This window comes from Alexandromys fortis, unplaced genomic scaffold (assembly GCF_014885135.2).
Source record: "Alexandromys fortis isolate MF-2015 unplaced genomic scaffold, M_Fortis_MF-2015_v1.1 scaffold_8_9099976_23576923, whole genome shotgun sequence".
Lineage (NCBI taxonomy): Eukaryota > Metazoa > Chordata > Mammalia > Rodentia > Cricetidae > Alexandromys > Alexandromys fortis.
In genome coordinates this window covers 5831702-5855972 of record NW_026067899.1, presented here as the reverse complement: position 1 = coordinate 5855972, position 24271 = coordinate 5831702, and the positions used below count along the sequence as shown (strand labels likewise).

General features: G+C 36.5%; 1 protein-coding gene across 1 annotated transcript in view; it reads right to left on the bottom strand.

Moving 5' to 3' along the window:
- The window catches only part of Scn9a (sodium voltage-gated channel alpha subunit 9), a 65970-nt gene that overhangs the window by 11543 nt on the left and 30156 nt on the right, over nucleotides 1-24271 (bottom strand). The window contains 5 exon segments of the mRNA XM_050123731.1: nucleotides 2847-2969; nucleotides 6581-6754; nucleotides 10173-10327; nucleotides 14306-14423; nucleotides 22791-23267. Of these exon segments, the coding sequence (XP_049979688.1) occupies nucleotides 2847-2969; nucleotides 6581-6754; nucleotides 10173-10327; nucleotides 14306-14423; nucleotides 22791-23267 (1047 nt within the window).

The window sequence follows — 24271 nt, the reverse complement described above, 5'->3', positions numbered from 1 at the left end:
AGCCTAAAGAAACATGCGCTGCGGCTTTCCTTCCTCCTTCCTTCTCTGCTGCTCCGCAGCCTTGACTTTGCTAAAGATCCAGTGAGTTCCCTGCTTCAATTTTCCTGCATTACAGCTTCTGGAGTAGTTCTTTACTCTCTCTCTGGGTTTTCATAGTTATCACATCCTTCAAAATTCTGTCTTTCTTCTCACCCGTCAGCTCTCGTCCACGTTTGACACGTTTGAGCATGAACAATTTAGAGCTAGTTTATGAGTGTTTGCATTTCAGTTTAACGTGTTAAGCAGGACCTCAAGAAACTTCCAAATGGAGACACGTTTAGGTCCCTGACTATCTGTGAATGAGTCGAGAATAGAAATAGGAAATATTCTTAAATTTCTTTAGCTGGTATGGGTCCCATGTTTTTGTAGCCATCTGTTGCACATAAACAAAGGGTCCTGCTCTGCTTCCGTAGAACCTTTCTTCATCGCAACAGTCAGGGGACTGATGGTGACTTCCTAACCCCTCAACTGGAACAGTAAGAATGACTCTGGGGAGATTGCAGAGAAAGCTGTGGTGATGAGTAACCATGTTACCCCTCACTTTGTCAGATATGACTGTATAGCTGATCTCCAAAAAGGCTACGAAGAACAGGGCTAGAAGTGGTATTTGGGGAAACCACCTTCTCGTCAGATTTACATCCCCATCCTCATGTCCTCTCTTCTCCCTACTTTATAGGCATACTTTAAGGGCATACTTTATAGCCCTTCGCCCTAAAGGCTTACATATGCAACTCTTTCTATCAGACTTACAGGATCCTTTGATAGTCATGGCTCCTGTAGCCATGTTAGGTTCAAATACCAATTTTAATTAGGGAGCATTTTCTTTCTAGCCTGTATTTTGGTCTAGAAGAAAAGTAATGAGTAAAACCAATTGCGTTAAGAGGGTTGTAGAGCTGCATTGTCTGGAGTTGGCACCTCGAGCTGAATTGTCTGTCTCTAGACTTACATGTATTAGAGTCTGTGTGTCGAGTTTGCAGCAAGATCATGTGCATATCATCCCATTGTAAAGCAACTTAAAAATCTGGGAACAGTTAGTTATTTTTACACAGTTCTTTTTGTGTGTGTGTGTGCTGTCGCTTGTCGACAACAGCTTTTTGTTTTCCTCAATGAGGAGTGTTGCTCATTTGTGAGCCTTCATTAACTCAGAGTGAAATGGTTAAAAATATTTATCCTGTTAGAATAGGCTGCATCTTTTTAACAACTCATTAAAAAAAACAAAACAAGAAAGAAAACAAAAAAAAATAAAAAAAAATGTAAAAGAGTTTTGCATTCTTACAGTGTTTTACTTATGAATTCTTTTCAATTACTGACCTCTCGTAAACTTGGGAATCATTAACTGTATGCATGAGCTAGCAAAAGATTAGAGAGCTACTTAAACAAGCAGAGTTAAGAATCTAAAGGCTAAAGGTCAGAACGTTCTCTTATGCTCACATGAGTTTGGCTAAATACAGAATATACCATTTGGCATGCTGAGTGAACCTAGAGTGGACCACTGGAGGCTGCATGTGTTGTGCGAACATGAGCTCACGTACATGCACTGGCTATCACTGATCCAGGTTCTTCTGAAGGTGAGACATGTCTTCTACCACGGAGCTACCTCTCTAGTTCTTGGTTCTCTGAGATGTGATCTCACTACATGGCCTAGGCTAGTCTCTCAATCATGACCTTCTTTTCTCAGTTTTGAAAGTGGCTAGGCAGACTGAGTTAGAAGTCTGCATTTCTGAAAATTCCCAGGCAATGCTGACAGCTTGCCAGTATTGAATTATCTAAAACACATGAGCCAGACTGGTCTCCATGTTAAGTTGCTCTGAGGTTGCAAGTAAAGAAGCAAGTGAGTAAAATATGATGGGAATGGTGAGTATGTGGTCATAGGTGAGAGGATGCTTGGGTATGTCTTGCGTTGAACAGACAAGGTAAATTCAAATGCAGTTTAATGGTGAGGTGCTTGTATTGACGCTATGCTGTCTACTATACTCAAATCGGTGAGTTAGGGATGAAAACGAGATAAAAGCACTCCAAGGTGAACAAACAATATAGGCTGAGGAATCACATAAATCTGAAGAAGAAGAAATTGAAGAATAGCAATAAATAATTACTTGAGCTAAGTGCAAAAAAATAGAGGCATTATCTGATATGGGTGTTAGGAAGAAGTTCCTGGTTTAATACAACCCTTAAAACTAGGCTGACTCTAGTTACTGCTTGTATCACGTTGTTTCTAGGGAATTAGTCTCTTCTGGGGCTATTACGCAGCATATTACCAATGAACTAAACTCTTGGTACTTAGATTTCTTTGAATGTAATTTTGATACAATTCCACGGAATTTGAATCATCATTACTTTGAGCATGAAATTAGACATAATGGCTAATGTTACCTTACCCTCTTATCCTTTCTTATGCTCCCTGACTAAGGTTGTTCCTTTATCAAAAATTATTTGGATATCTGATGAGGCAAATCATTGGTTTATATATGAGAAATTGTATCAGGACTGCTCATGATCTCATCATTTAACTCTAGCATAGAAAAATCTCCACTTTAAAAGGAGAGGCCACTTATTAGGATCATGTGATTTTTCTACCTATATTACATGAAGGAAGAATTATAGTATCGTTTATTACTTTGTTAATTAGTAGGCACTCTAAAATTCTATGTGTAATTACTAGATATAAACACATTACATATGTTATGTATATGTACACTTATGTATTCAGTGATAGTTCACAATAACTACACACTTATTTTAGAACTATTCCATGCCATACTTAAACAATAAGGATTTTACAACAAGGAGTTTAGTGTTTTTCTTACCCTCATTCCTTCAAATCTAGACAAGGCTCTCAGGGGTCTTAGAGCCCTCAGCGTCCTCAGGGATTTAATGGGGCCAAGGTCTGAGTAGCCAAGAGTGGTGGCTACTAAAGTAACCAGAGATACCTGCAAAAAAAATGACACCCTCAGTAACTATTTTAGTGAAGAGACAGAATACAGAAATGAAAATTCAATTCTAAATCTCACAAAGAGAAAGAAAAAGAAGAATGTAATTGTCCTAATAAAATTCTCTAGTCAGCACACTCCTGCTTGGTAAGGAAGAAAATTTTAAAAGAAAATAGATCTTACGGAAGGTTAACCAAAAGAGGAAATAATAGGAGGAAGAAAGGCTAATTACTACCCTTAAATAGAAACAACAACACAACTTTGTATTTCATAATTACTGGTTACCTATCTGTTTATTAAAACAGAAAATTTAATTACAGCAACCAATGAGTTGTCTATTAAAATGAAACCGATGTCAAACTTAAGTGTGCTTTCAAGGCAATAATAAAAGTATTTTAAAGGCTAAATGGATCTGAACATGAGTATAATCTGTATTTGGAAACCACCTGAAGGTTCATGATGGTGATGGACACAGTTTTAAAATAATATTGCTTTCGGCTTTGGTTTGTCAGGACTGTCACCACAGATCAGTCTGTAATAACTTATGGGAAGAATTTTGAGCTACATTGAAGATAGAGTATGGCTACATAATTCACTGCTTAACAATAAATATAAATTTATAATAATTGGGCTGACGAGGGAGGAGGACTTGATTGGGGAGGGGGAGGGAAAGGGGAGGCGGCGGTGGGGAAGAGACAGAAATCTTTAATTAATTAATAAAGAAATAAATAAAATTTTAAAAAATTATAATAATTGCATCATGTTAGGTCTAGCAGCTATGACGGCCACCCTACAGGAATATGTAATAATTCTTTTCATGTTCTATCTTAAAAGAAAGAACACTTGCAGGAAAGAAATCAACATTCATTTTGGAGCAGAGCATTGAGTTCTTCCATGAAACAAAATCTGTATCTCTAGTGCATTCAATTTCTGGGTAATTTCGGTTTATTATTTACTGCAAGGGGCACTGCTTCTAAGAGCCAAGCAAGTCTTAAACACAGCTAATGTAATGTCAGAGGCTCCGTATTTCTAGAGGATTGGATTCAGGTCAATTTCTGTTTAATTGTTTAGAGAGTAAAACTTCATTGCTTAGAAGTTAATGGCCACTACTTGAAACAGGTAAAGTGCTCTGTGAAACTCATGCCCTTGTGTATTCAATTTGGAATAGCTCACTAAGTGGAGCATACATTTTTAATATCCTATAGCTAGTAGGACCCATTACTCCTCACTCCTGAATTGATTCTGTCATGCATGCTCATTATTTCCCACCTAAGGAAAAAGGTATGCTCTCTTTTTCATAAAAAAGATTCTAAAATTATTACTTAACACTTGAAATCTATAATGAAATAGTAGAATGGTTCTTCAAGCTGGTATTGAATGTTCTGATAGTGCATACTGATAAACTCGAAGAACTCTGCACTCCATTCAATAGCTGAGAATACATGTCCATGTCCTCTCACACCTTTTTTTTAAAAAAGGATTTCCTTTATATTTTGAAATTATAATAGTTAAATCATTTCACCCTTCTCTTTCCTACCTCCGAACCCTCTCACATTGATAAAGCAGTCTGCCTTCATCTTAGGCTTGAAAGCCGTCTCATAGTAAAGACAAACTAGAAATCTGTTTCTCAAATCTGCTTTGTACCACCTGTAACCTTAACGACAAATGGCTCTGTACTGCCTGTTCTAGGAAAGAGCAACCATACCTTTGTTTCAAAGGTTATTATGACTTTCTCTTGTTATGATTACCTTGTATGACCACCTTGCAAGCATTTCTTTGTTTGAGGAAGTTGTTACGTTCTGTTTCTGTAATATCACCTGTTAGCCTGCCAAGTCCTCCGTTTAGAAACTCAAACACCTGGACTTTAACATGTTTTTATCTTTCCAATGTCCCAGGAAAATCCTTTAAGCTCCACTTTTAAGGAGAGACAGCCCACAAACATGAAAAAAAAAGAAGCTTGCTTAATTGCTTACTTTAATTAATTTGGTCATAATGATTTAGGTCAGTGGTCTTTTTACTTGCATCTGTGGGATTAACGATATACCCCTCCTCACTCTATTCAAATTTATGACCTCTTTTTTTTCTGTTGATTGTTGTTACATAAATCTCTCTCTCTCTCTCTCTCTCTCTCTCTCTCTCTCTCTCTCTCTCTCTCTCTCTCTCTCTCTCTCTCTGTGTGTGTGTGTGTGTGTGTGTGTGTGTGTGTGTGAGAGAGAGAGAGAGAGAGAGAGAGAGAGAGAGAGAGAGAGAGAGAATGTGCATGTGTATGTTCCTAAATACATAAAGTTGTAGGAATATCAGAAAGTACAACAGAGAGTTTGACTAACATGACTGCCTAAACTTAAGAGTTGAACAAAGACAACAATCAGGGATACACCAAGTGGACTGTAGCAGGGGGAGTGCTGGAAGTTGAAGAACCCTCCACCCTACACAAAGAACTACAGGCAATTGAGGAGATGGCAAAGGGAGGAGAGTAATTAGCATACATGTATATGGAATTGTCAACAAATAAAGAAGCAATGATAGAAACTCACCATCTCCTTCTCTATTTTTCTGCTGAATATTGAAACTAGTGCCTCACGCATGGTAGGCAGACACCCTATAATTGAGTTCTATCCCTAGCTCCCAAATCATTTTGTCTTACATTAAAAATGGCATGTAAAATAAAGTATACTTAAGCATTTTCCAACTTAAGCATTTTCCAATATACAAGTCCTAAATCAGTCTCTGGACTTGTTTAAGTAGTGTTGACTTCTGTGCTTTGCTGCCCTTCTGGAGGGGTGGTAGCTTGACGTTTGAGAGAAGAACAATAATGACTCATTTTGTTTTCTTCATCAATGTGACCGAGATGAACATTCCTCAGCCTTTCTTTCCATCTAACACCAAGTCAGACTTAACCCTAAATTCTTACCTAAATTTCAGCTACTATGTCAGATAGCTTGACTATCTCCCCTTCATCTCTAAATTTTATCTTGTGAAAATTAGTGTCTTTTCTCCCCTAGAAACATTCATCTGTCCTTTTCTGTTCCTTCCTCTCAAAGATTCTCTGGTCTTCCATTTTTTTTTTGTTAAATATTAACCAGAATGATATTCAAATCATGCACATTTTAAAGAAAATTATTTCTGCTTTAATTATGTGTAGGATTTTAATCACAGGTATGTCTGTTCACCGTGTGTGTTCAGTACCAAAAGAGTGCATCAGAGTGCCTGTGACAGGAATTATAGAAGGCTGTGAGTCAACATACAAAGGCTAGAAATCATTACTGGATGCCCTGGAAGAGAAGCCAGTGTTCTTAACCCTTGAGCTATCTCTCTAGGCTCAAATTATGTATGTTTTTAAAATACCATTTCTTTTGTATTTTGGGAAACATATACAAACATATGTTACAAGCATTTGATGGAGTAGTATGGAAGACAAGTTACATTTGCTGAAAGATTATTCCTCTATTCATCACAGGTATATCTCCATGGCCTACATTAATATTCTTAAAAACATAAATGCCTGGCCTTAAAGTAAAATAAGATGGCAAGATGATAACATTGAAAAAACATTAGTGAAAACAGAACATTTAGAATAGACAATCCTTTACAGTTTATTCTAAAATACTTACATCAACAATTAAGAAGTCCAGCCAACACCAGGCATTGGTGAAATATGTTTTATAGCCATAAGCCACCCATTTGAGAAGCATCTCCAGGATGAAGATGTAGGTGAATATCTTGTCAGCATACTCCAAAATAATCTTAATGGTCTTTTTCTTTTCAATGTATATGTCTTCAAAAGCCTGTGGAAACAGCATTCGAATTTTAATTCCTGTCCAGTCTAAAATTTATATTTCACCAGAGAAGCAGGAAATGTAATCCGGGTAGACACATCACAGGAAACAATTGTGTGAAAGCAGACTGCTACTTGACTCTGGTTTGCAGCTACTGCAGAACAGGTGGTTCTGACATTCTTTTCATTGTCGCCAAAGGCAAAAGGACTGCAAAAGAATGTGATTACATACTGCAAGTAATCCTCTGAAGAATCAGGTCTCTAAGACCCAAGGGTTCTTACTTCACCTGTCCCCATCCAAATGGAAAGAGTACTGATCCTTTTAGACCCGCATTCCAGGCTCAGCTCTCTTGCAAACCTTTGTAAATCCTCCACACTACTTCACACCCACCCCAAAGGGTTAGGAACCTCCTTTGTTTTGTTTTGTTTTCTTCATGCAAGTAGCATTTACATTCTGCAAGAACTTTTAAATAAGAGGAATGACACAGTAGTCATAGCCTTAAATTCTTTGGGAAATAATTATAATTGATCTTAAGAGTGAACTAATGAAGGTATTTAAAATGGCTACTTATCAAAACCATCTTAATTACTAGAGTTTTCTCTTCCATGTGAAAGCACTAACCACTTTTTTTGGGAAAAAAAAATGAGAGCTAAATAGCATAACTTTGGTGATTAACATTGTATTACCCGTCCATGGTCATGGACTTGATCCATTCTTACCCTCTCATCCACCCCCTCAAAAAAATTAATACTTTAAAAGTCATCCTTAGCACATTCTTTTTTCAACTACTGACAGCAATATTGAGGCAGACTGAGGAACTAGGACAGAGAGAACGGGCAGATCTGCTAAGATGTACAACACTGGCTCATGTTGTGAAAGTCAGCAGGCTAGAAGTGTGTGTGTGTGTGTGTGTGTGTGTGTGTGTGTGTGTGTGTGCGTGTGCGTGTGCTAGTCTAGCTCTCAACGTTTTCCTGCGCCTTTTGCCCAGTCCTGAAAACTCATACAAGGCTCCTAAACAGAAACCATAGCTCTAAAACATGACAAGGAAAGGGTTTGGTGCCAAAGAAGAAGTGTGCTCTTAGAATTGGGGTACAGGTTCAGTGTGAGGGGTAGTGAGTCTCAAAGATGAGACAAAATGCTCTGCTTGACCTCACTGTGACTGGTGTCAGAATCACTGTGACAGGACTCAGACAGATGCAGGGTCTCAACGTCCAGGACAACTTTGTGGATGCAGAAGCATAAAGGCAAGGAAAGATTTGGGATTTAGGTGTCATGATTAGTTACTTCAGGTCCTACTTTTTTCTTTTTCTTTTAGGTGTATTCTCGTCTGCTGGGTTAAGAAAAAGTGGCGTTAAACAAAAACCCTTGACATTTACTATATTTGAGATATAAAGAAACATTTTAAACCCTGTATTTAGTTTCCTTCTTTGTTAAGCAAGGAAAATATTTATAATATCTTAGGGTTGTTTGAAAATTTAATGAGAGGAATATATATCAAAACTATAACATATAGTAATTCGTTACTATAGTATAGCCATGATTTGCGTTTATTTTGCCGACAAGGTAAAAGTCAAAGTTAACCTGTAAGCCCCACTTGCCTAAGGATAGATAACTTTCTGGAATGTTGGGAGCTATGGTTCTTGGGAAATAACAAGTCACTTGTTATCACTCCCCTAAACAAGTTTGTTTACAGAGGATGTGTTTGATCACGTGCGGGCAGGGTATACACGGGCAGGAAGTATGTCAGGATGTATGTTTGTCCCTAATTGGACCTGATGGGAAATGCAGTGAATTGTGGGTTTTGCCTTTTTAAGGCTCTGCAAAATGTGACTTTGCTGCCATTTCCCAGGAATCCAGGGATGGACCTGGCCGGAGTCTGTTTACCACGCCAGTATTTAATTAAAGCTTGCTTTAAATTTGACTCAGAATTGTAGAACTGGTTTATCTCTAGTGAATCTAAGGATTAACGACAGGAATTTCAAAAGACTACCTTACTTGGTAAAGTCCTTAACCAGACACCAACTAATGGAGATTCCTGTTTCCTGTCTTTATGTGAGTCACTTAATTCTTAGGAGATGCCCTCTTCCAAAATACCATTCTCCTTTTTAGATATTTTGTGTTAAAGTTTATTTAAAACTCTAATCCTTTTAACCTGTTCTCTGGTTACAGATATGACTTAGACTATAATAAACTTGAGAGACTTTACTAGTTATTAAGATATAATATTATTAGGATTTTGATTTACATTCAGGTCACACATTCGTTTCTAATTTTAGGAGACTAGACTTGTTAAGAAAGGCAGTGCTTTGTGGCTCCTGTCTACTCTCACATAGTATATCAGTAGTGGATGGTCCTCAAAGACATCACAGAAAGGGAAATTACAAGCCTTTCTCCTTGATAGACACAGATGCAAAAATTACCAGAAAATTACTTGCAAATATCATTCAAAATCATATCAAAAAGATCATTCATCATGACCAAGTTGGCTTCATTCCACAGACGCAGGGTTAGTCCAACATACATACAAAAATAAATGTAATTCATCAAATAAATCAGCTCAGACATAAATCACATGAATATGTCAAAAAAATGAAGAAAAGATCTTTGACAAAATCCCAAATCCCTTCATGGTAAAAGGCTAGGGAGGGAGGGAATATTCTTCAACATGATAAACACTATGCACTACAAACCTTGAGTCAGCATCACACTAAATGGAGCAAACCTCAAAGTGTTTCTACCAGAACCAGGAAGAATACAAGCCCACAAACTCCATTCCTATACAATATAGGGTCATAAATACCACTTAGATCAATATGACAAGAGAAGAAATAGAAGAGAAACCTTGAAATAGAGGTAAGATTATCCCCACTTGCAGATAGCTGATAAGCACTTCAAACATCATTGCAGAATACAAAATTAACACTCAAAGATCAGTACCTCTGGGGCTACAGAGACTGCTGGAGGTCAAGAACACATTGCTCTGGCAGAGGGCCTAAATTTGGCTCAGAGCACCCACAGTGGGTGGCTCACAATCATCTGTAACTCCAGTTCAATGAACCAGGTGTCCCTTTATGGCATCTGTAGGGTGGCATCTTGTCACACTCTCACACATGCACACGTGCACACGGAGCACATAGCTAAAATATAAACTAAATCTTAAGTCAGTGGCTATATAAGTATAAATAAAAAAATCTGTCCCAATGAAATATACATTTTAGGTATCCTATTCTTTTTTGAAAGAGTGACATAGGAAACATGGGGCATCTTTCNTATATAGTCATTGGACAATAATGCTAAGAAAGAAATGCGAATGAACCATGTTCACGAAAGTCTAAGGATTAATTTTCAGCAAAGCTTGCCATACTTACTTTTCCTTTTTGCATATAAAGATAATCGTTTTTGTGAATCCAGAGAGTAGCCGACCTACCAGAGCTCCGCTGCTGAGCAAGATCATGAGAACGATAAAGCTTTCGAACCAGCTGTGTTCAACTATCCTGTAGCAGGTCTTCCTGATGGTCCACCAGACTTTCCCTTTCCCAGAGTCTACATTCACTTGGCAGCATGGAAATCTCCGAACACAGCCTGGCAAGAAAGACATGTGTAGAACACCCTGATGCTTGAAATCCATTACCAAGGGGAAACACTCTCCCACGATCCCATCATTTTTACATTTTAATGTCTCAAGATACCACCTTCTCTCATTTTCTAACTCTGACGGCATTGTTTAGCATCTGCAAATTCTCTTCGATTCGGAATATATTGTCACCTGCGATTTTCTGACGTCTTGATTTCTCCCACACCATTTAGATCGTTTAGCGGAGAAATTTGCGAATGAATGGAACAAGCCTAACACTGAAGCAAAATTAATTTCAAGGCTTTTTGTTGCTTACAGAAAATGTAATTCAACATGATTCTACTTCTCAGTTTAAAACTTTTGAGGGACTGAGAGTGTCGTTTAATTGGTATGGTGTTTGGTCCCCAGAACTGCATGCAAACAGGTTGGGGTGGTGAGCCTGCACACATGCAATCTCTGCAAAAGGATAGGAAGTTGAATGACATCCTTGATAATATACGGAATTTGATGCTAGCCTGGTGTACATCAAAACCTGACTCAATAGCAAAAGTAAACACAAGCACAAAACATTTTGAAAAAAGGTATTCTGATAAAATATTGAGAAAAGTAATGGGAAGTCTTTAAAGAAAGATAAAAAAAGCAAAAGTCACTAGAAGATGCAGATAAATATGTTTTATCTATTCTAGGGTAAAAAAATACTTGGGATTACCTTATTAAATTACCTTGCTATGAGAAACTGAGAGCAATTTTTTTATTGATTTTTATTGAGCTCTACATTTTTCTCTGCTAACAGCAATTTTATTTAAAATATTTGGGCTTGTTTATTCGTTTTTCCATCAAGTGTTTTAGTGTGTGCTTGCATATAGTTTCTTTTCCATAAGATTTTGATCTTATTTAGGTTAAATAAACACAGAAGTTAATGATTAAATGGGTAAACAACTAACATCAGCCACGTAGATGTCATTTTTGAAGAACAGAAGTCCACATAATCTGGTTTATGTTTTGAAAAATAGGTAGTAAGAGGCTTGCTGGAAGAGGCAGAAGCCCAAAATGAATTAAGATACCAGTAGGAGAAAGAGTTTTGTTGCAATAAAAGCAAAAGCTTGAAAGGAGATCCCCTACAAATGTGCAACAAGCAGTCATTTGGGGGAATTAAAACAGTTCACAATTATGAAAGTGATATTTTTAGAGACTCATGTGAAAGATACATGGTTAGAGGAATTGGACAGATTGTGACGCAATTTCATTCTGCCTCAGAGAATTAGATCATATAGTATAGAGGTTGAGGAGTAAGTGATGGATTACAAGGAAAAAATGAGAGGCATTTAACTTGATATCCTCAACACTGTGTGCTGCTAGTAAGTAGAAGAGACACTGAAAGTCATTGAGCTTATAGGTTATAATGCACTAAGTATCCTTGTCAATGGGAAAGAACAAGAAACTAAAGCAACAAGAGATTTGCGATATCTAAATGCCCCTCGACTGAAGAATGGATAAGGAAAATGTGGTACATTTACACAATGGAGTACTACACAGCAGAAAAAAGTAACAACATCTTGAATTTTGCAGGAAAATGGATGGAACTAGAAAACATTATTTTGAGCAAGGTAACCCAGACACAGGAAGACAATTATCACATGTGCTCATTCATAAGTGACTTTTAAACATAAAGCAAAGAAAGCCAGCCTACAAATCACAATCCCAGAGAACTTAGACAACAATGCGGACACTAAAAGAGATATACATGAATCTAATCTCCATGAGAATGCTGTGTGCAAGCACACCTTTTTTCTCTTGGACAACAAGCTGTTAAGCATTGATCTGAATACTGCTGGACTAGTGGAAAGAGGAAACAGGGTGTGCCACATGGTATTCACGGAAAGCCAAGAGGCCACAGTGGAGAGGTGATGGATAGGCGAACGTAAATCTGAATGAAAGGGGCCAGAAAAATCATTATTACAGAGTTTAAGATTTTATTAAAATGTTCAAGTTGATAGAAAAATAAATAAATAACCAGAATTATCTTAAAGACTAGAATTGTTGTAGGAGAAAGTTAACCATAATAAAGATTTTGCTTTGTTGGAGGCATTTTTGCCAGTCTCAAAATCGAAAGAAACATTGTTTTTTATAACTACAGAAATAAAAACACACTGCATTGTAATTAGAAAAGTAAGGAAAGTTTTGCCAGAGGTAAAGCCTCACAAAGACTGCCCCTAGGGTTTATCAGACCCTAGAGATTTCTCTTTATTTGAGGCAGGAGTGCTCAGTCGCCTGCCTGACTTTCAGGCAAAGGCAAATCCCCAGGGACTTCCAGCCTCGCTGGTTAGTAAGGCTATCACATCTTCTCTTTAGAATGACTATCAATTAAACGTAAACACAACAGAATCTCTAAACAGTCTAATGAGTCCCAGAGCATCAAGTCTTTGTCTTTTGGGGGGTTTATGATATCTTACATAAAGTCTAAGCTGGGTTTCATCATGTTAAACCAATGATCCCCGATAACAAAGAAACTATCCAAAGACAGATGGCCCAAGAATATTACAGCATGATCAATATTTAAAACTGATTAGGAGAACAAGCTCTTTAGTACTCTCATTCAAAACGTCTACTTGTTTTAAAACAAATGTTTCATTCACAATTTCCTCTCAAAATAAAGAAAATAAAAGACTGAATGGGTTGCCCATTCTATACTAAAGTGAGAATTGGTAATGAGTTATCTGTACAAAGAGTTGATGAGCTGAGAATATTTTTAAAAGAACATAAATTGGCTCCGCCTACCAAATTAGCTGAAAACTCATGATTTTTTAAAAAAGAAGTTACACGTTAACTCAGATTCTGATGATATAATTTACTAATTGAATAACTCCAAAGGAGTATAGGAGCAAGTACAACCATAAATTATGTCATACCCATTATTAATTGGTTGGTCATATTTATAATGAATTGATTTCTAAGACATTAAGAACAGTGAATAGCATCATGACACCTATGGAATGAGCAGAAAGACTTGAATTATAAAGCCACACATAGAACTAATGAAAGACATGACATAAGAGAGGGAAAAAAATGAAGCAAAAGAAAGACAGAAAGCAAGTTGATAAAACGCACCAGTAAAGTGAAAGTAAGAATCAGAGAAGAATGAATAGATTTGAGCAATGAACAGCAAAATAAACAAAGAAATAAAACAAACTAGCAAACAAACCAAATCTCCCAACCCATCTTTGGTGAAAGTACCAATTTAATTTAGCATCTCTCTGCTTCCTTTGATTTTTCTGTTGGCTTTCTCAACAAATATTCCCTGTGGGCCTAATGCTACCCCCGTTTAAAGAGTTAAATTATTTGATTAGTTCAATTTCATTCTAATTATACTCAAATTTTAAGTAAGTGTCATTCCTAAACTATACAGGAGAAATCTTGACAGCAAATAATTGTACAAATTATTTTTACAAGGCTGTTAAAAAACTTGTTAAGACAGAAGTCATACATTTGGATGCATTTTTTTTTTGTTTTGGTTTGTTCTAAGACAAATTCTTCTGTAACCCAGGCTACATGAAGTTAAGCTCTCAACTTCCCCATACTTTTGCCACCATCTCCCAATTACTGGGATTGCAGACAGCTACCAGCTGGTTTGACAGAATGAAAACGTTAAATATTTTTAACCTAACCTCTCTTAACAGAACTTCATGAAAATACTCAAAGCACTAATTCCTGTAAACACAATATATATTGACAGGTTATAATGCTCTTTTATTTCTCATATAAAATAAATTCAATATATATTTTTAAAAATGTGTGTATCACTGTAGTGTAGATCCCTTTATTTCCCAGTGTCTTTGCTTAATTCACTAATGCCATAGGGTACTTCCTAAGAAAGCCATGTTGGAAGAATAGGAAATCCCTGTTTTGCAAATAGTCCCCTGCAGCATTACAAACTAAGACAAACTTCAAAACATAGTGAATGTGAGAGTTTTCAGTTTTTCCCTTACCATCCGTAAAACATGCCTCTGGCTCATCTGGATTTACGGGCTCAGCTTCTGCTTCTTCTCCTTCTGGCAGAGGGTTATCAACTGTGCTGCACTCGGAGGAACTGGATCGGTTCCGTCTCTAAAAAAGGAATTCACCACCCCAACCAAAGAGGTCATTTATTGAATGTTCAAATATGACAGTTAAGCCTCATTTAATGACCAGTCATGCAAAGTGTCATGAAAAATGTCTAACAGCATGATGACCACATAGAAACACATGTTGAGATCAAGTTACCCTATGGCACACCTAAAATTGATCGTTCTATCTACACATCCTGCAGAAATATAAATCTCATAATGCCAGTAAGTAGTCATTTGGACAAAGCTGGCAGAAGACAGCATTTTATTTTAGCTAAAATTTGAGAAATTATTTGCCATAAATATTGCGTTTATTATGGACTTATGTGAAGTTATTTTTTAGGGAAAACTTACCTCTGGGGAACACGACACAAAAGTGACAAGTTGCCAGTCCCACATGACTAAAAGGACAGAGCTGATAGTTGCCAGAAAAAGATTTTAAGTAGCTGGGATTTTAAAAATTGTACAATAATATCCCAATATGCTCTATTTCCTTTTAGGACAGAATAGGTAGCAGGATGCTATAGATAGAAAGTCTTTAAACAAGACAAATATAAAATGTAAACCGTATTGGAATCCAAATGTTAAAGACCCTACCAACACCCATCTTAATCTCAGATTTTATTGCATGGAGGAGGAGATCATAAAGTATTTCTTTTGAAGGCAAAAGATGTGGCTACTTAAGGGAGCATCACATGCAAATGCTGAAACAAAAAGTCAATGGACTTAAACACAGTAGACTCACACAGGAGAGCAATGAACTCGTCATTATGACCATTCTGCTGATCATAATGTAGCCGAGTTCCCCTCCCTAACTTTATGATCGAGTAGTATGTCTGCACATATACACACATACACAGAAGGTTTCAGGTACAGTACATACAGTAACTTCAGCAAAACTCAGGTAAATTCATAATATTGGTTTATAAAGGGGTAGAGCATCTCACAATGGAAGAGTTCATTTCTCCTCCTCGCTTTCTAAATGATACATAAAAATGAAAAACTACCACCTATCATGACAGTGACTCCCTTATTAAGACGATAATTTAAGTTTGGGAGAATTGTTTAAGCACATTAAGGTGCTAAGATGAAAAAAGATACTCCATTTCAATGATTCTTTTGACAATAAATTTGCATTAATATCATAGGTTTTATTTAAAGTATTCAATTTTAAGATGGACATTGAAGTTCTTTTTAAATGCATTGTTATAATAATCACACATCAGTCATTAGTAATATAGGCATGGATTATTGGTGGTCTTTTTAATAACCAGGGTGAAGAATTAGAAACATCTTATTAAATTAATATTTCAATGTATATGCTATTTCTACAAGGTTTAGGCTTTCACTATTAATATAAGTTATAAAGCTTACCAGAGTTAGCCTTCCTTTCTTCTATGCCTTGACTACAAGTGCATTTTAATAGTATTTCTTTCCTTCTGTGAAATATGCACTTGATTCAGAATTATACAAGTCATCTCCACTTCCTTCTTGACACAACCCTATTGAAATAGCTAATGTAAAACCTATATATCTATATCTCTATCCTATCTATCTATCTATCTATCTATCTATCATCTATCTATCTATCTCTATCTGTCTATCACTATTTACCTGTCTATCTATCTATCTATCTATCTATCTATCTATCTATCTATCTATCATCTATCTACTGCTGTGTATCTAACTTAGTGGTTGGGAATGCATCTTTATCATCATTTTAAACTTGTATAGCTACACAACTATACAACTATCCCCTTATATTATTGAAAATATGTTAAAACCAAAAGGTTTATTAAATTTCACAGTTTTCTCTTTCATTTGCCTTTGTGTTTTTCATTATGTTGAATGTGAGGAAAGACATGTTAAATATTCACCATATTAAAAAAATTCCTCCCTATGTTAATTTCAGACACATTTATTACTTTTAAACCCTAACACAGGCATTAGCACCAAAAGACTACTTCACGATACAATGGAAAACAGTCACTGCTACTTGATTCTTTCTTGATTCATAAACTTCCAAGTATGACTATCTAAAGACAACAATCTTTCACTCAAAAGCAGAAAACCAGAAAATACATAGCATGCACTATAGAAAATGCAGAACTCAACAACATTTCTCAGAGTACGTCTGACACAGAAGGCATCCCAGATATATGCTACATTTAGAATAATTACACATCTTGAATCTATTTGCCTCACACAAGGAAAGATATATTGTTTATGTAGCAAGGCCTAGAAAATTTATTTTACCCTGTTATGAAAACAGTGGGAAGGAAGGGAGAGCAAGAAGGTCGAGAGAAGCAAACTGAAAAGAAAGAACTGGTTTTAAACAACAACAACAAAATTGCAGCAAAATGATACATTACATCTTAATTATAAGCGACCAAAATTCTTCTTCTTTTACTAAGCATCCCTTTTGTTTTATTATTTTCTTTTCAAGATTTCCTCATTTCTGCTATCAGAAAGATTTGTTGACATCCCAGGGATCAGACTTCTACTCAGTTATTAGCAGTAATAACTCACACAGTCTACATGGCAAGTAGTTTCAGATGCTAAAGAAATCATAAAAGCAGCCTTAGCCACTGTCAAGAAGATTTAAAAGAAAGCCAACAACTTACTGAGTCGTGACTTCCCTCAGCATCTTCTACAAGGCCACTCTATATCCAATGTACAACAACTGATACAACTAAATGGTGAGATTTTGGCTAAAAGCATGAACAAACAAAAGCAACATTTGGAAACATAAGGAGTTTGAAGGCTGCATATTTCTTTTCTAAATGTAGTAGTGAAGCCTTCAAACTTTATAGTAACTAAAAAAGGAGGGGCTCTCCCTAATAAAAGTTTCAAGGCTTCCGTGTGGTATCAAAGAATGACCACGATGACTATTGATAGAAAATATTCTAAAAGCATTTAGCAAATGTTATCACAACTGACACCTGTTGAAATTCCAAGTGGGTTGGCAAGGATTTAAGCTAAGCAAAGGTGAAAATTTGAATGTGAGGTGTAAGTATAGACTGAAAGCCTCAAACTGTTCCCCCCCCCCCCCCAAGACAAGGTTTCTCCGTAGCGTTGGTGTCTGTCCTGGAACTAGCTCTGTAGACCAGGCTGGCCTCGAACTCACAGAGATCTGCCTCCCTCTGCCTCCCGAGTGCTGGGATTAAAGGCGTGCGCCACTACTATCTGGCTCTCAAACTGTTTCATATATTGTTCTTAAATGCAAAACAAATCAGAAAGAAAAAAAAACAAATGATTTGTATCTTTTTTTACAATTTCGTCATCCTCTAAGTGAAGATCAGGATGGGAAAATGCCAAAGACAAGAATAATTACCAGTTTTCTCAACATAAGAATTTCTAATATTGTAAAATACAAAGTTTTCATTCATGAAACATGTTTTTCCTAACCTTCATACAGCCTTTCCTCAAAGCATCATATTTCAAGTCACCCTGTGAAAGTGAAAAGCTCTGCTTTTACTTTGTCAACATCTTGAACCATTATTCTATGGGTATTTAAGTGTGTCTGTATTAGCATATTAATGTAATGCTTTCTGAGACCAGAACAAGGGCATCGAATTCCCCAAGTTGAGTTGTAGGCAGCTCTAAGAAACCTGACATGGGTGCTTGGAACTGAGCAGAGACCCTCTAGAAGAGAAGTAAGCACTCTTAACCACCAAGTCACCTCTCCATCCCCAGGAATATAATTTCTTGATATGTACTGCATCTTCTATAACATTAGTTTGGCAAAAATTTATGAATTCACAATATAAACATATATGTAAGCAACATATATATTTATGTGTACATATATAAGTACATGTAAGTGCGTTTCTGAAAATTTTTGAAATACTGGATGCTCTACTATATCTATATAAGTGCTGCTTTATACATGCATATTTTATTCATGATCTAATTGAAGGATACTTATTACATTGTGAAATAGTTTTCTTTAAGATCATTGAATTCAAATCGCTAGCAATCGAGAAAAGGAAATTATTTCTTTTAACTGTAAACAATAACTTCACATATACAGGACACTAAAATATCAGAGTTTTTGTTTATATTTTTTTTTCTTTTTCCTTGTAAATTGTTAGTGTCCTTGTTCCTAGAATGTGACTGTTTCAGGATAACACTTTTGCTTTCTTCACTGCACAATGGACAACAAATAATACGAACATTTCAACATGACAGAGAAAGTAAAAATATGAATTGGATTATAAAATAGGCAAGATTCTTAATATGGCTTTATTACTCAGTCTTTCAAAGATTATACTAAAACTAAAAAATTTTACTTGATGTCAAAGCAATTTATTTTTGAAATATAAATTAGAGAATTTAGATAAAGCAGCCTATGTTATCGTTCATAACCTTAGCAAAAGTGTCTCTGTCTCAGCGAAACAGAGCTGAAGTTCTCACTTATCTTTTTTTTTTTTTTTTTTTTTTTTTTTTAAACTAGAAGCAGAGGCAGTTCTGTGTAGAAGCAGAAATGGATTTTTATCAGTAGGTGATACTACTTCTGGAATTAAATGACACGTTTTAAACATTTATTTCTCCTTGGTAGGCATAGCTCATTAACATTTACTTGATTGTGTTTAAAAATGAATAAACATGTCTAATCTAAGGTTCTGAATTGATTATAAAAATAAAGTGGTAATATTCGCCAAATCATTTCAAAATTACTCAAAATTTAAACTTAGATGTTGGGTTCGTCAGCTGTGCTCTTATTTTCCTGGAAATGCACTCTGAAATCAGAAATGCTGAGTCTTCATTTCCTATCTGTGAATACAGAGCTAGAAAAAATGGTCCCTTTCTATATGATTTTAGTGTTAATGTCTAAAATATTCCTCCATTAAATTTTAGTTCAATAAAACCGTTAATATACTCAATTTTTTAAGCTGAGAGTGGGTTTATGTTAAATATGATTTAAAAGGTCATTTACTATGGTATCTTACTTTTATAATCCATCCCATAGCGTCATATAGATCATGCACTTGAAATCAGTTCAGAACAAGAAAGATATACCAAAAGTAATCAAGAAAGTCACAAAAAAAACGATGGAATAACCCCAGTGACATGCTGTGACGTAGATTCGTCGATGGAACAATTGTATGCTTTTCTATTTTCTTGCAATGGGTCAGGCAGAAAGATTTTGTAGCTGAGCAGCATGCAAGACACTGAAGAAACATCGTATAGGTATGAGGTTTTAGGTAACCTGTGTAAAAGTGGTCACATGTGTCTCTGCGTAGTTAAAGCACAGAGCTGCATCCTGGGGAGTTCCACTGTGGTTTTACCCCTGTAGAAGGGAGAAGGTTAGGTTCCGAAGCTGAGGAAGGCAGCATGGGGAAGCAGTCAGCTGTGACGTCAAGTGCGTAAGGGCTTAAACCTGCAAGGAGAAACTTAGCTTCTGTCTGAAATACATGCTGTGGGCTCACCATTAGGTATTATATTTGAAACACAATAAAAAATAAATGAAATGTCACTGAAGTAGACATAAAAACAATCCTTTAGTTTTATAGTTCTCTTATTCAGCCAATGAACATTTACACTATTATATACTAAGCAATTTTTTTATTTGCCCTTCAATACAAGCAATGCTTTGAAAATAGATTATATACACTGCGGGCTGGGTGAGAGTAATAGTATGTAATGTGGGAAAAATACTCTAAAGTAAGCATTTCACCACTAACTTTTAGTTGTCATGTTTAACTAGCTTCAAGAGTTTAGACATCACAGCGGGGAAGTAATACTCCAAACCTATGAAAGTTAGATATTTCAGACAAAAATTTCTTTCTTTCTCTCTTTTTTTTTTTTTTTTTTTTTTTTTTTTTTTTTTGGTTTTTCGAGACAGGGTTTCTCTGTGGCTTTGGAGCCTGTCCTGGAACTAGCTCTGTAGACCAGGCTGGTCTCGAACTCACAGAGATCCGCCTGCCTCTGCCTCCCGAGTGCTGGGATTAAAGGCGTGCACCACCACCGCCCAGCCAGACAAAAATTTCATTGTCCAATAAAGCTGGAAAGATTTTTCAAAGAGTTTGAAACTGAGAAAAAGAAATGATCAAAGTCTAATTTTCTAGAAGAGTGATTTCCTTCAGGAACCTAAAGAGAAAAGAGCAGAGTCAAGCCCATCACCCCTCTCATAGGAACTAACAAACAATGAAATTTAGCCAGTAAGAGCTTTTCTGGTGAGGACGATAATACTTTTCAAAGTTCAATACTAAGTGAAAATACAAACTGCCCTTTAGTGAAAGAATGCGAAAAAAAATTCGATAAAATCTAAAGAGATACAAACAAGAACAATTTAAAAACCATTACGGTAAGTTGGTATAAAAGATTTAACTTTGATTATATAAAATTTAAGTAACTTTTTATCAGATCAATAAAGTGCATGCATTTCATCACCTCATGTTTCCTTTAGAGATGATGGCTTTCACATTTACAGAAATAAATACTGAACAGATGAGTGAGTGGAGGAGATGGGAGGATGAGGTAAGGGATATGAACGCTTTGTTGGCCTGCGATTTCCTTCTGTGGCACAGTCGGCTAGTGAATTTACCCCTGTGTGCCAGGGTTTGGCTCATGGACCACCTTCTCCAGCCTTAAGACATACATCAATTATTTTGGGGGCCCTCAAAGGGATATGACAGGATCTGGTATAGAATATGTTTAGTCTGCCTAGGTTGCAATGGCCTGCATATTATCACAACTGCAAACTGTCAGATTAAAATGATATTACTATTTTAATCAATGATTACTTAGTGTACATTAACTTTTCAGGTCAATTTGAAAATCAAATATTTAAAAGGGTCAAAATATTTAATGACTATAATTTATGAAAGAAATAATTATCCCTGTCTGAATGCTGGGTACATAGTCATAGAAAATAATAAACTCAATCCCTTTTGTACATTATTTCAAGTACTGAATGAAATAATGTTATTTAGTTGCATAGTGTTTAGGCAACTAAAATGAATATAATACTTGTATACTTGTAGAATAAAATAGTTTTAAATTTTTTTCTTTGTTTTACTGACATATATGAAACTGAGATATGAAAATGGTTAAATATTTACAGTTCCTTATCCTTAAACTTCATATACTCTAATTTGGTGTATTTTTTGAACCCCTTCAGGTGTTCCTTTGTTTGGAATAATCTTTAACAACATGTAGTCTTGTTAGATGAGGTGAAAACTCTGGGTCTCATGAGTAATTACAGAGGGCAGAAGACAGAGACATCATGGCAGAAGTAGACGGTGGAGCTGCTCCTGAACGAGATTGCTATCCACCACCAGATGGCGTAGAAGCAGCAGCGTTGGTGGGGTCTTTTCCCTAGTCCTTTCAGATTGAAGTTGGCTCGGCCACATCTTGAATCCAGAACTCTGGAGCCAAGAACTGTTCAGGAATATGACCTGAGTCCCTGCGTGTGTTTCTGAAGCTCTAGACGGTTTAGTAAATCCCTAACATATCTTCACCCAGACCTCTTTATATTTTAACTTGCTGGTTAAAATATAAACCACACAGTAGCGTTGTACGGCTGAAAGAAAGTAAGATTCTTCTCTCTCTCCGCAGTGCAGCACAATTCCTGGAGGAACTCAAATCTAAATAATAAATCAAGAGAGAGGCATAAAATTATATAGGACTCAAAAATTAGATGAGTTTCTGCCAGCTAGAGCAGAAATTAGGAAGAACTCAACAGGTAAGTGTTTGGAGAGCTGGGATTTAGGAGCTAATGACTTAATAGAAGAATTTAGATTTAAAATTTTAAACATTCACGCAGAGTTTTTCCACAGAAGGAAATCTCAAGCAAAGTAACACAGATATAAAATGCTTATGCTTTACAGGGAAAATTACTTGTTTTCAGGAGGCTTTGGATGAGACTGGGAGGAAGTAGTGGTGGTCAGAGCTGCTTCAGTCTTTAGTGTGAAACCTTACATGTAATGCATACTTCAGGAGACTTCAGAAACTCTATCATGGGAAGCACATGATTAGGAGTGGACTGAACTGAAATTAGTTTCCATACACAGATTACAGGAGACATGAGGCAGAGGGACTAGTTGGAATTGACAGGTAGGGAGTGTACAGGTAAGAGTGATGGAGATGACAAGGGAATCTTAGGGTGTAGACGAAGGCTGTGGCCACAAGAAGGCGATGGAGGATGGGAAAGTCAGCTGTTAATTAAACTGGATTAAATCAATTATTAAAAAAAATGAGCAAGAAAATATTATCCAAGCAGTCAGCAAGCTGTTTGGAATGACACACACACACACAGTCTCTCTCTCGGCATATCCAACGTTAGGCCAGAGAACACCAGACATCTCAAATATTAGTTCATCTGCCAACTGCTAGGGCAACAATCTATGTAAGGTGACCTTACCTCTTTGCTGTAGTCGCTATCTGAGTCACTGCTAAGTTCTTCAGTGTTCATGTTTTCCAAATCAGATTCCCCAGGTGCAATTGGCACAGTCACCGTGAGGCTGGGATTGTGAATGAAGGGCTGGTAGTCATTATCATCCACAAAGCTTTTGTCTACACTGCTCCCAAAACCACTCAGTTTATCCTTTTCTTTGTGGAAATTGTGATCTTTGCTCATCTCAGCGAGTGTCCGATTTGAGATATAGTTGTCTTTTCTGTTGTTTGGATCTACTGCTCGCTTTGTGTCCTTGGGACCCTTTGGTTTTTTGGAGAACGATTTTAGGAGAAATTCACGTAGGGTCCGTTTCACATAATTGATTCCTCTTTTGATCCTGGCCACTGCTATCTGGAGGTTGTTTGCATCGGTATCTTCTTCAATTGCTGTAAGATTGTCAGAACTAAAGGAGCTCAGTAATAATGCCAGAAACAGGTTCAAGACCTACAGCAGGGTAGATGGGGGAGGGGGGAGAGGGACACAGGAAATACAAAGAAGTACACTTTTCAGAAATATAGGTCACAATACAAACCCACAATGACAAAAAAGTGAAGCACCTTTTAATGCTTTTGTCAGAACTCTCTCCGCATACAGACATGGGGGCTTGGGCAGCAGAGGGTCGCAATGCTCCTGTGGAATTGTCACGAGAGCAGATAATCATCCCCCATCATGATCATCATGTCATTTATCCATTTTGTTTTTGTTCAGTCATGTGAGCTAGCCAAATTCCTTTAATGGATCCCAAACGTTCTTTTAACTTACTTTCATGGGAAGCAACGTGTGCAAGAAAATTAGACTATTGCCACTATACTGTCATTCATTGTACCTGACCATTCAGGTCAAGATTTAAACACATTGAACACAATTCATACAAGACAATGAAACTGATTGGCTGACTTTATTGAGCATCACTTAGGTCCTGGAAGAAGTGGCCAACGAGGTCAGGGCAAGGTCTTTTTTTGAAAGCAATTCATTCCTGCCTTTACTTCTGAATTATGTATCCAAGTGAATTTCAAGTTTTAGATTTTTACCAAGGGCGGAAGACATGTAAATTGTATGTATATTTAAAAGTTTTAAATGCGAGTCACAAACAAAACTGAGCTACAATTAAATATTAAGTGTCTTCAAGCCCAAATTATCTACCTCATATTTTTACATAGGCCGGGAGAAATGGAATAGATTGGAAAAGAGAAGAAAGATTACAGCCTAAAAGTGCTCTCTGCTTCCTGGCTGACATCCCATGAGCTGCTAGGCTCCACATGTTGCCTTGCCATTATGGATAGCAATTTTTAAACATTTATGCCAGGTGTCTGTTACAGGAATAAAAAGCCTGGATGACACAGAATCATAGAAAACAATTTTTTGTATTTGCTAAGTACTTTTAGGTACTTTTAAATTGTTATCTTTTTAGTATTTTATTAAGAACACATATGAATATATCCATGTTT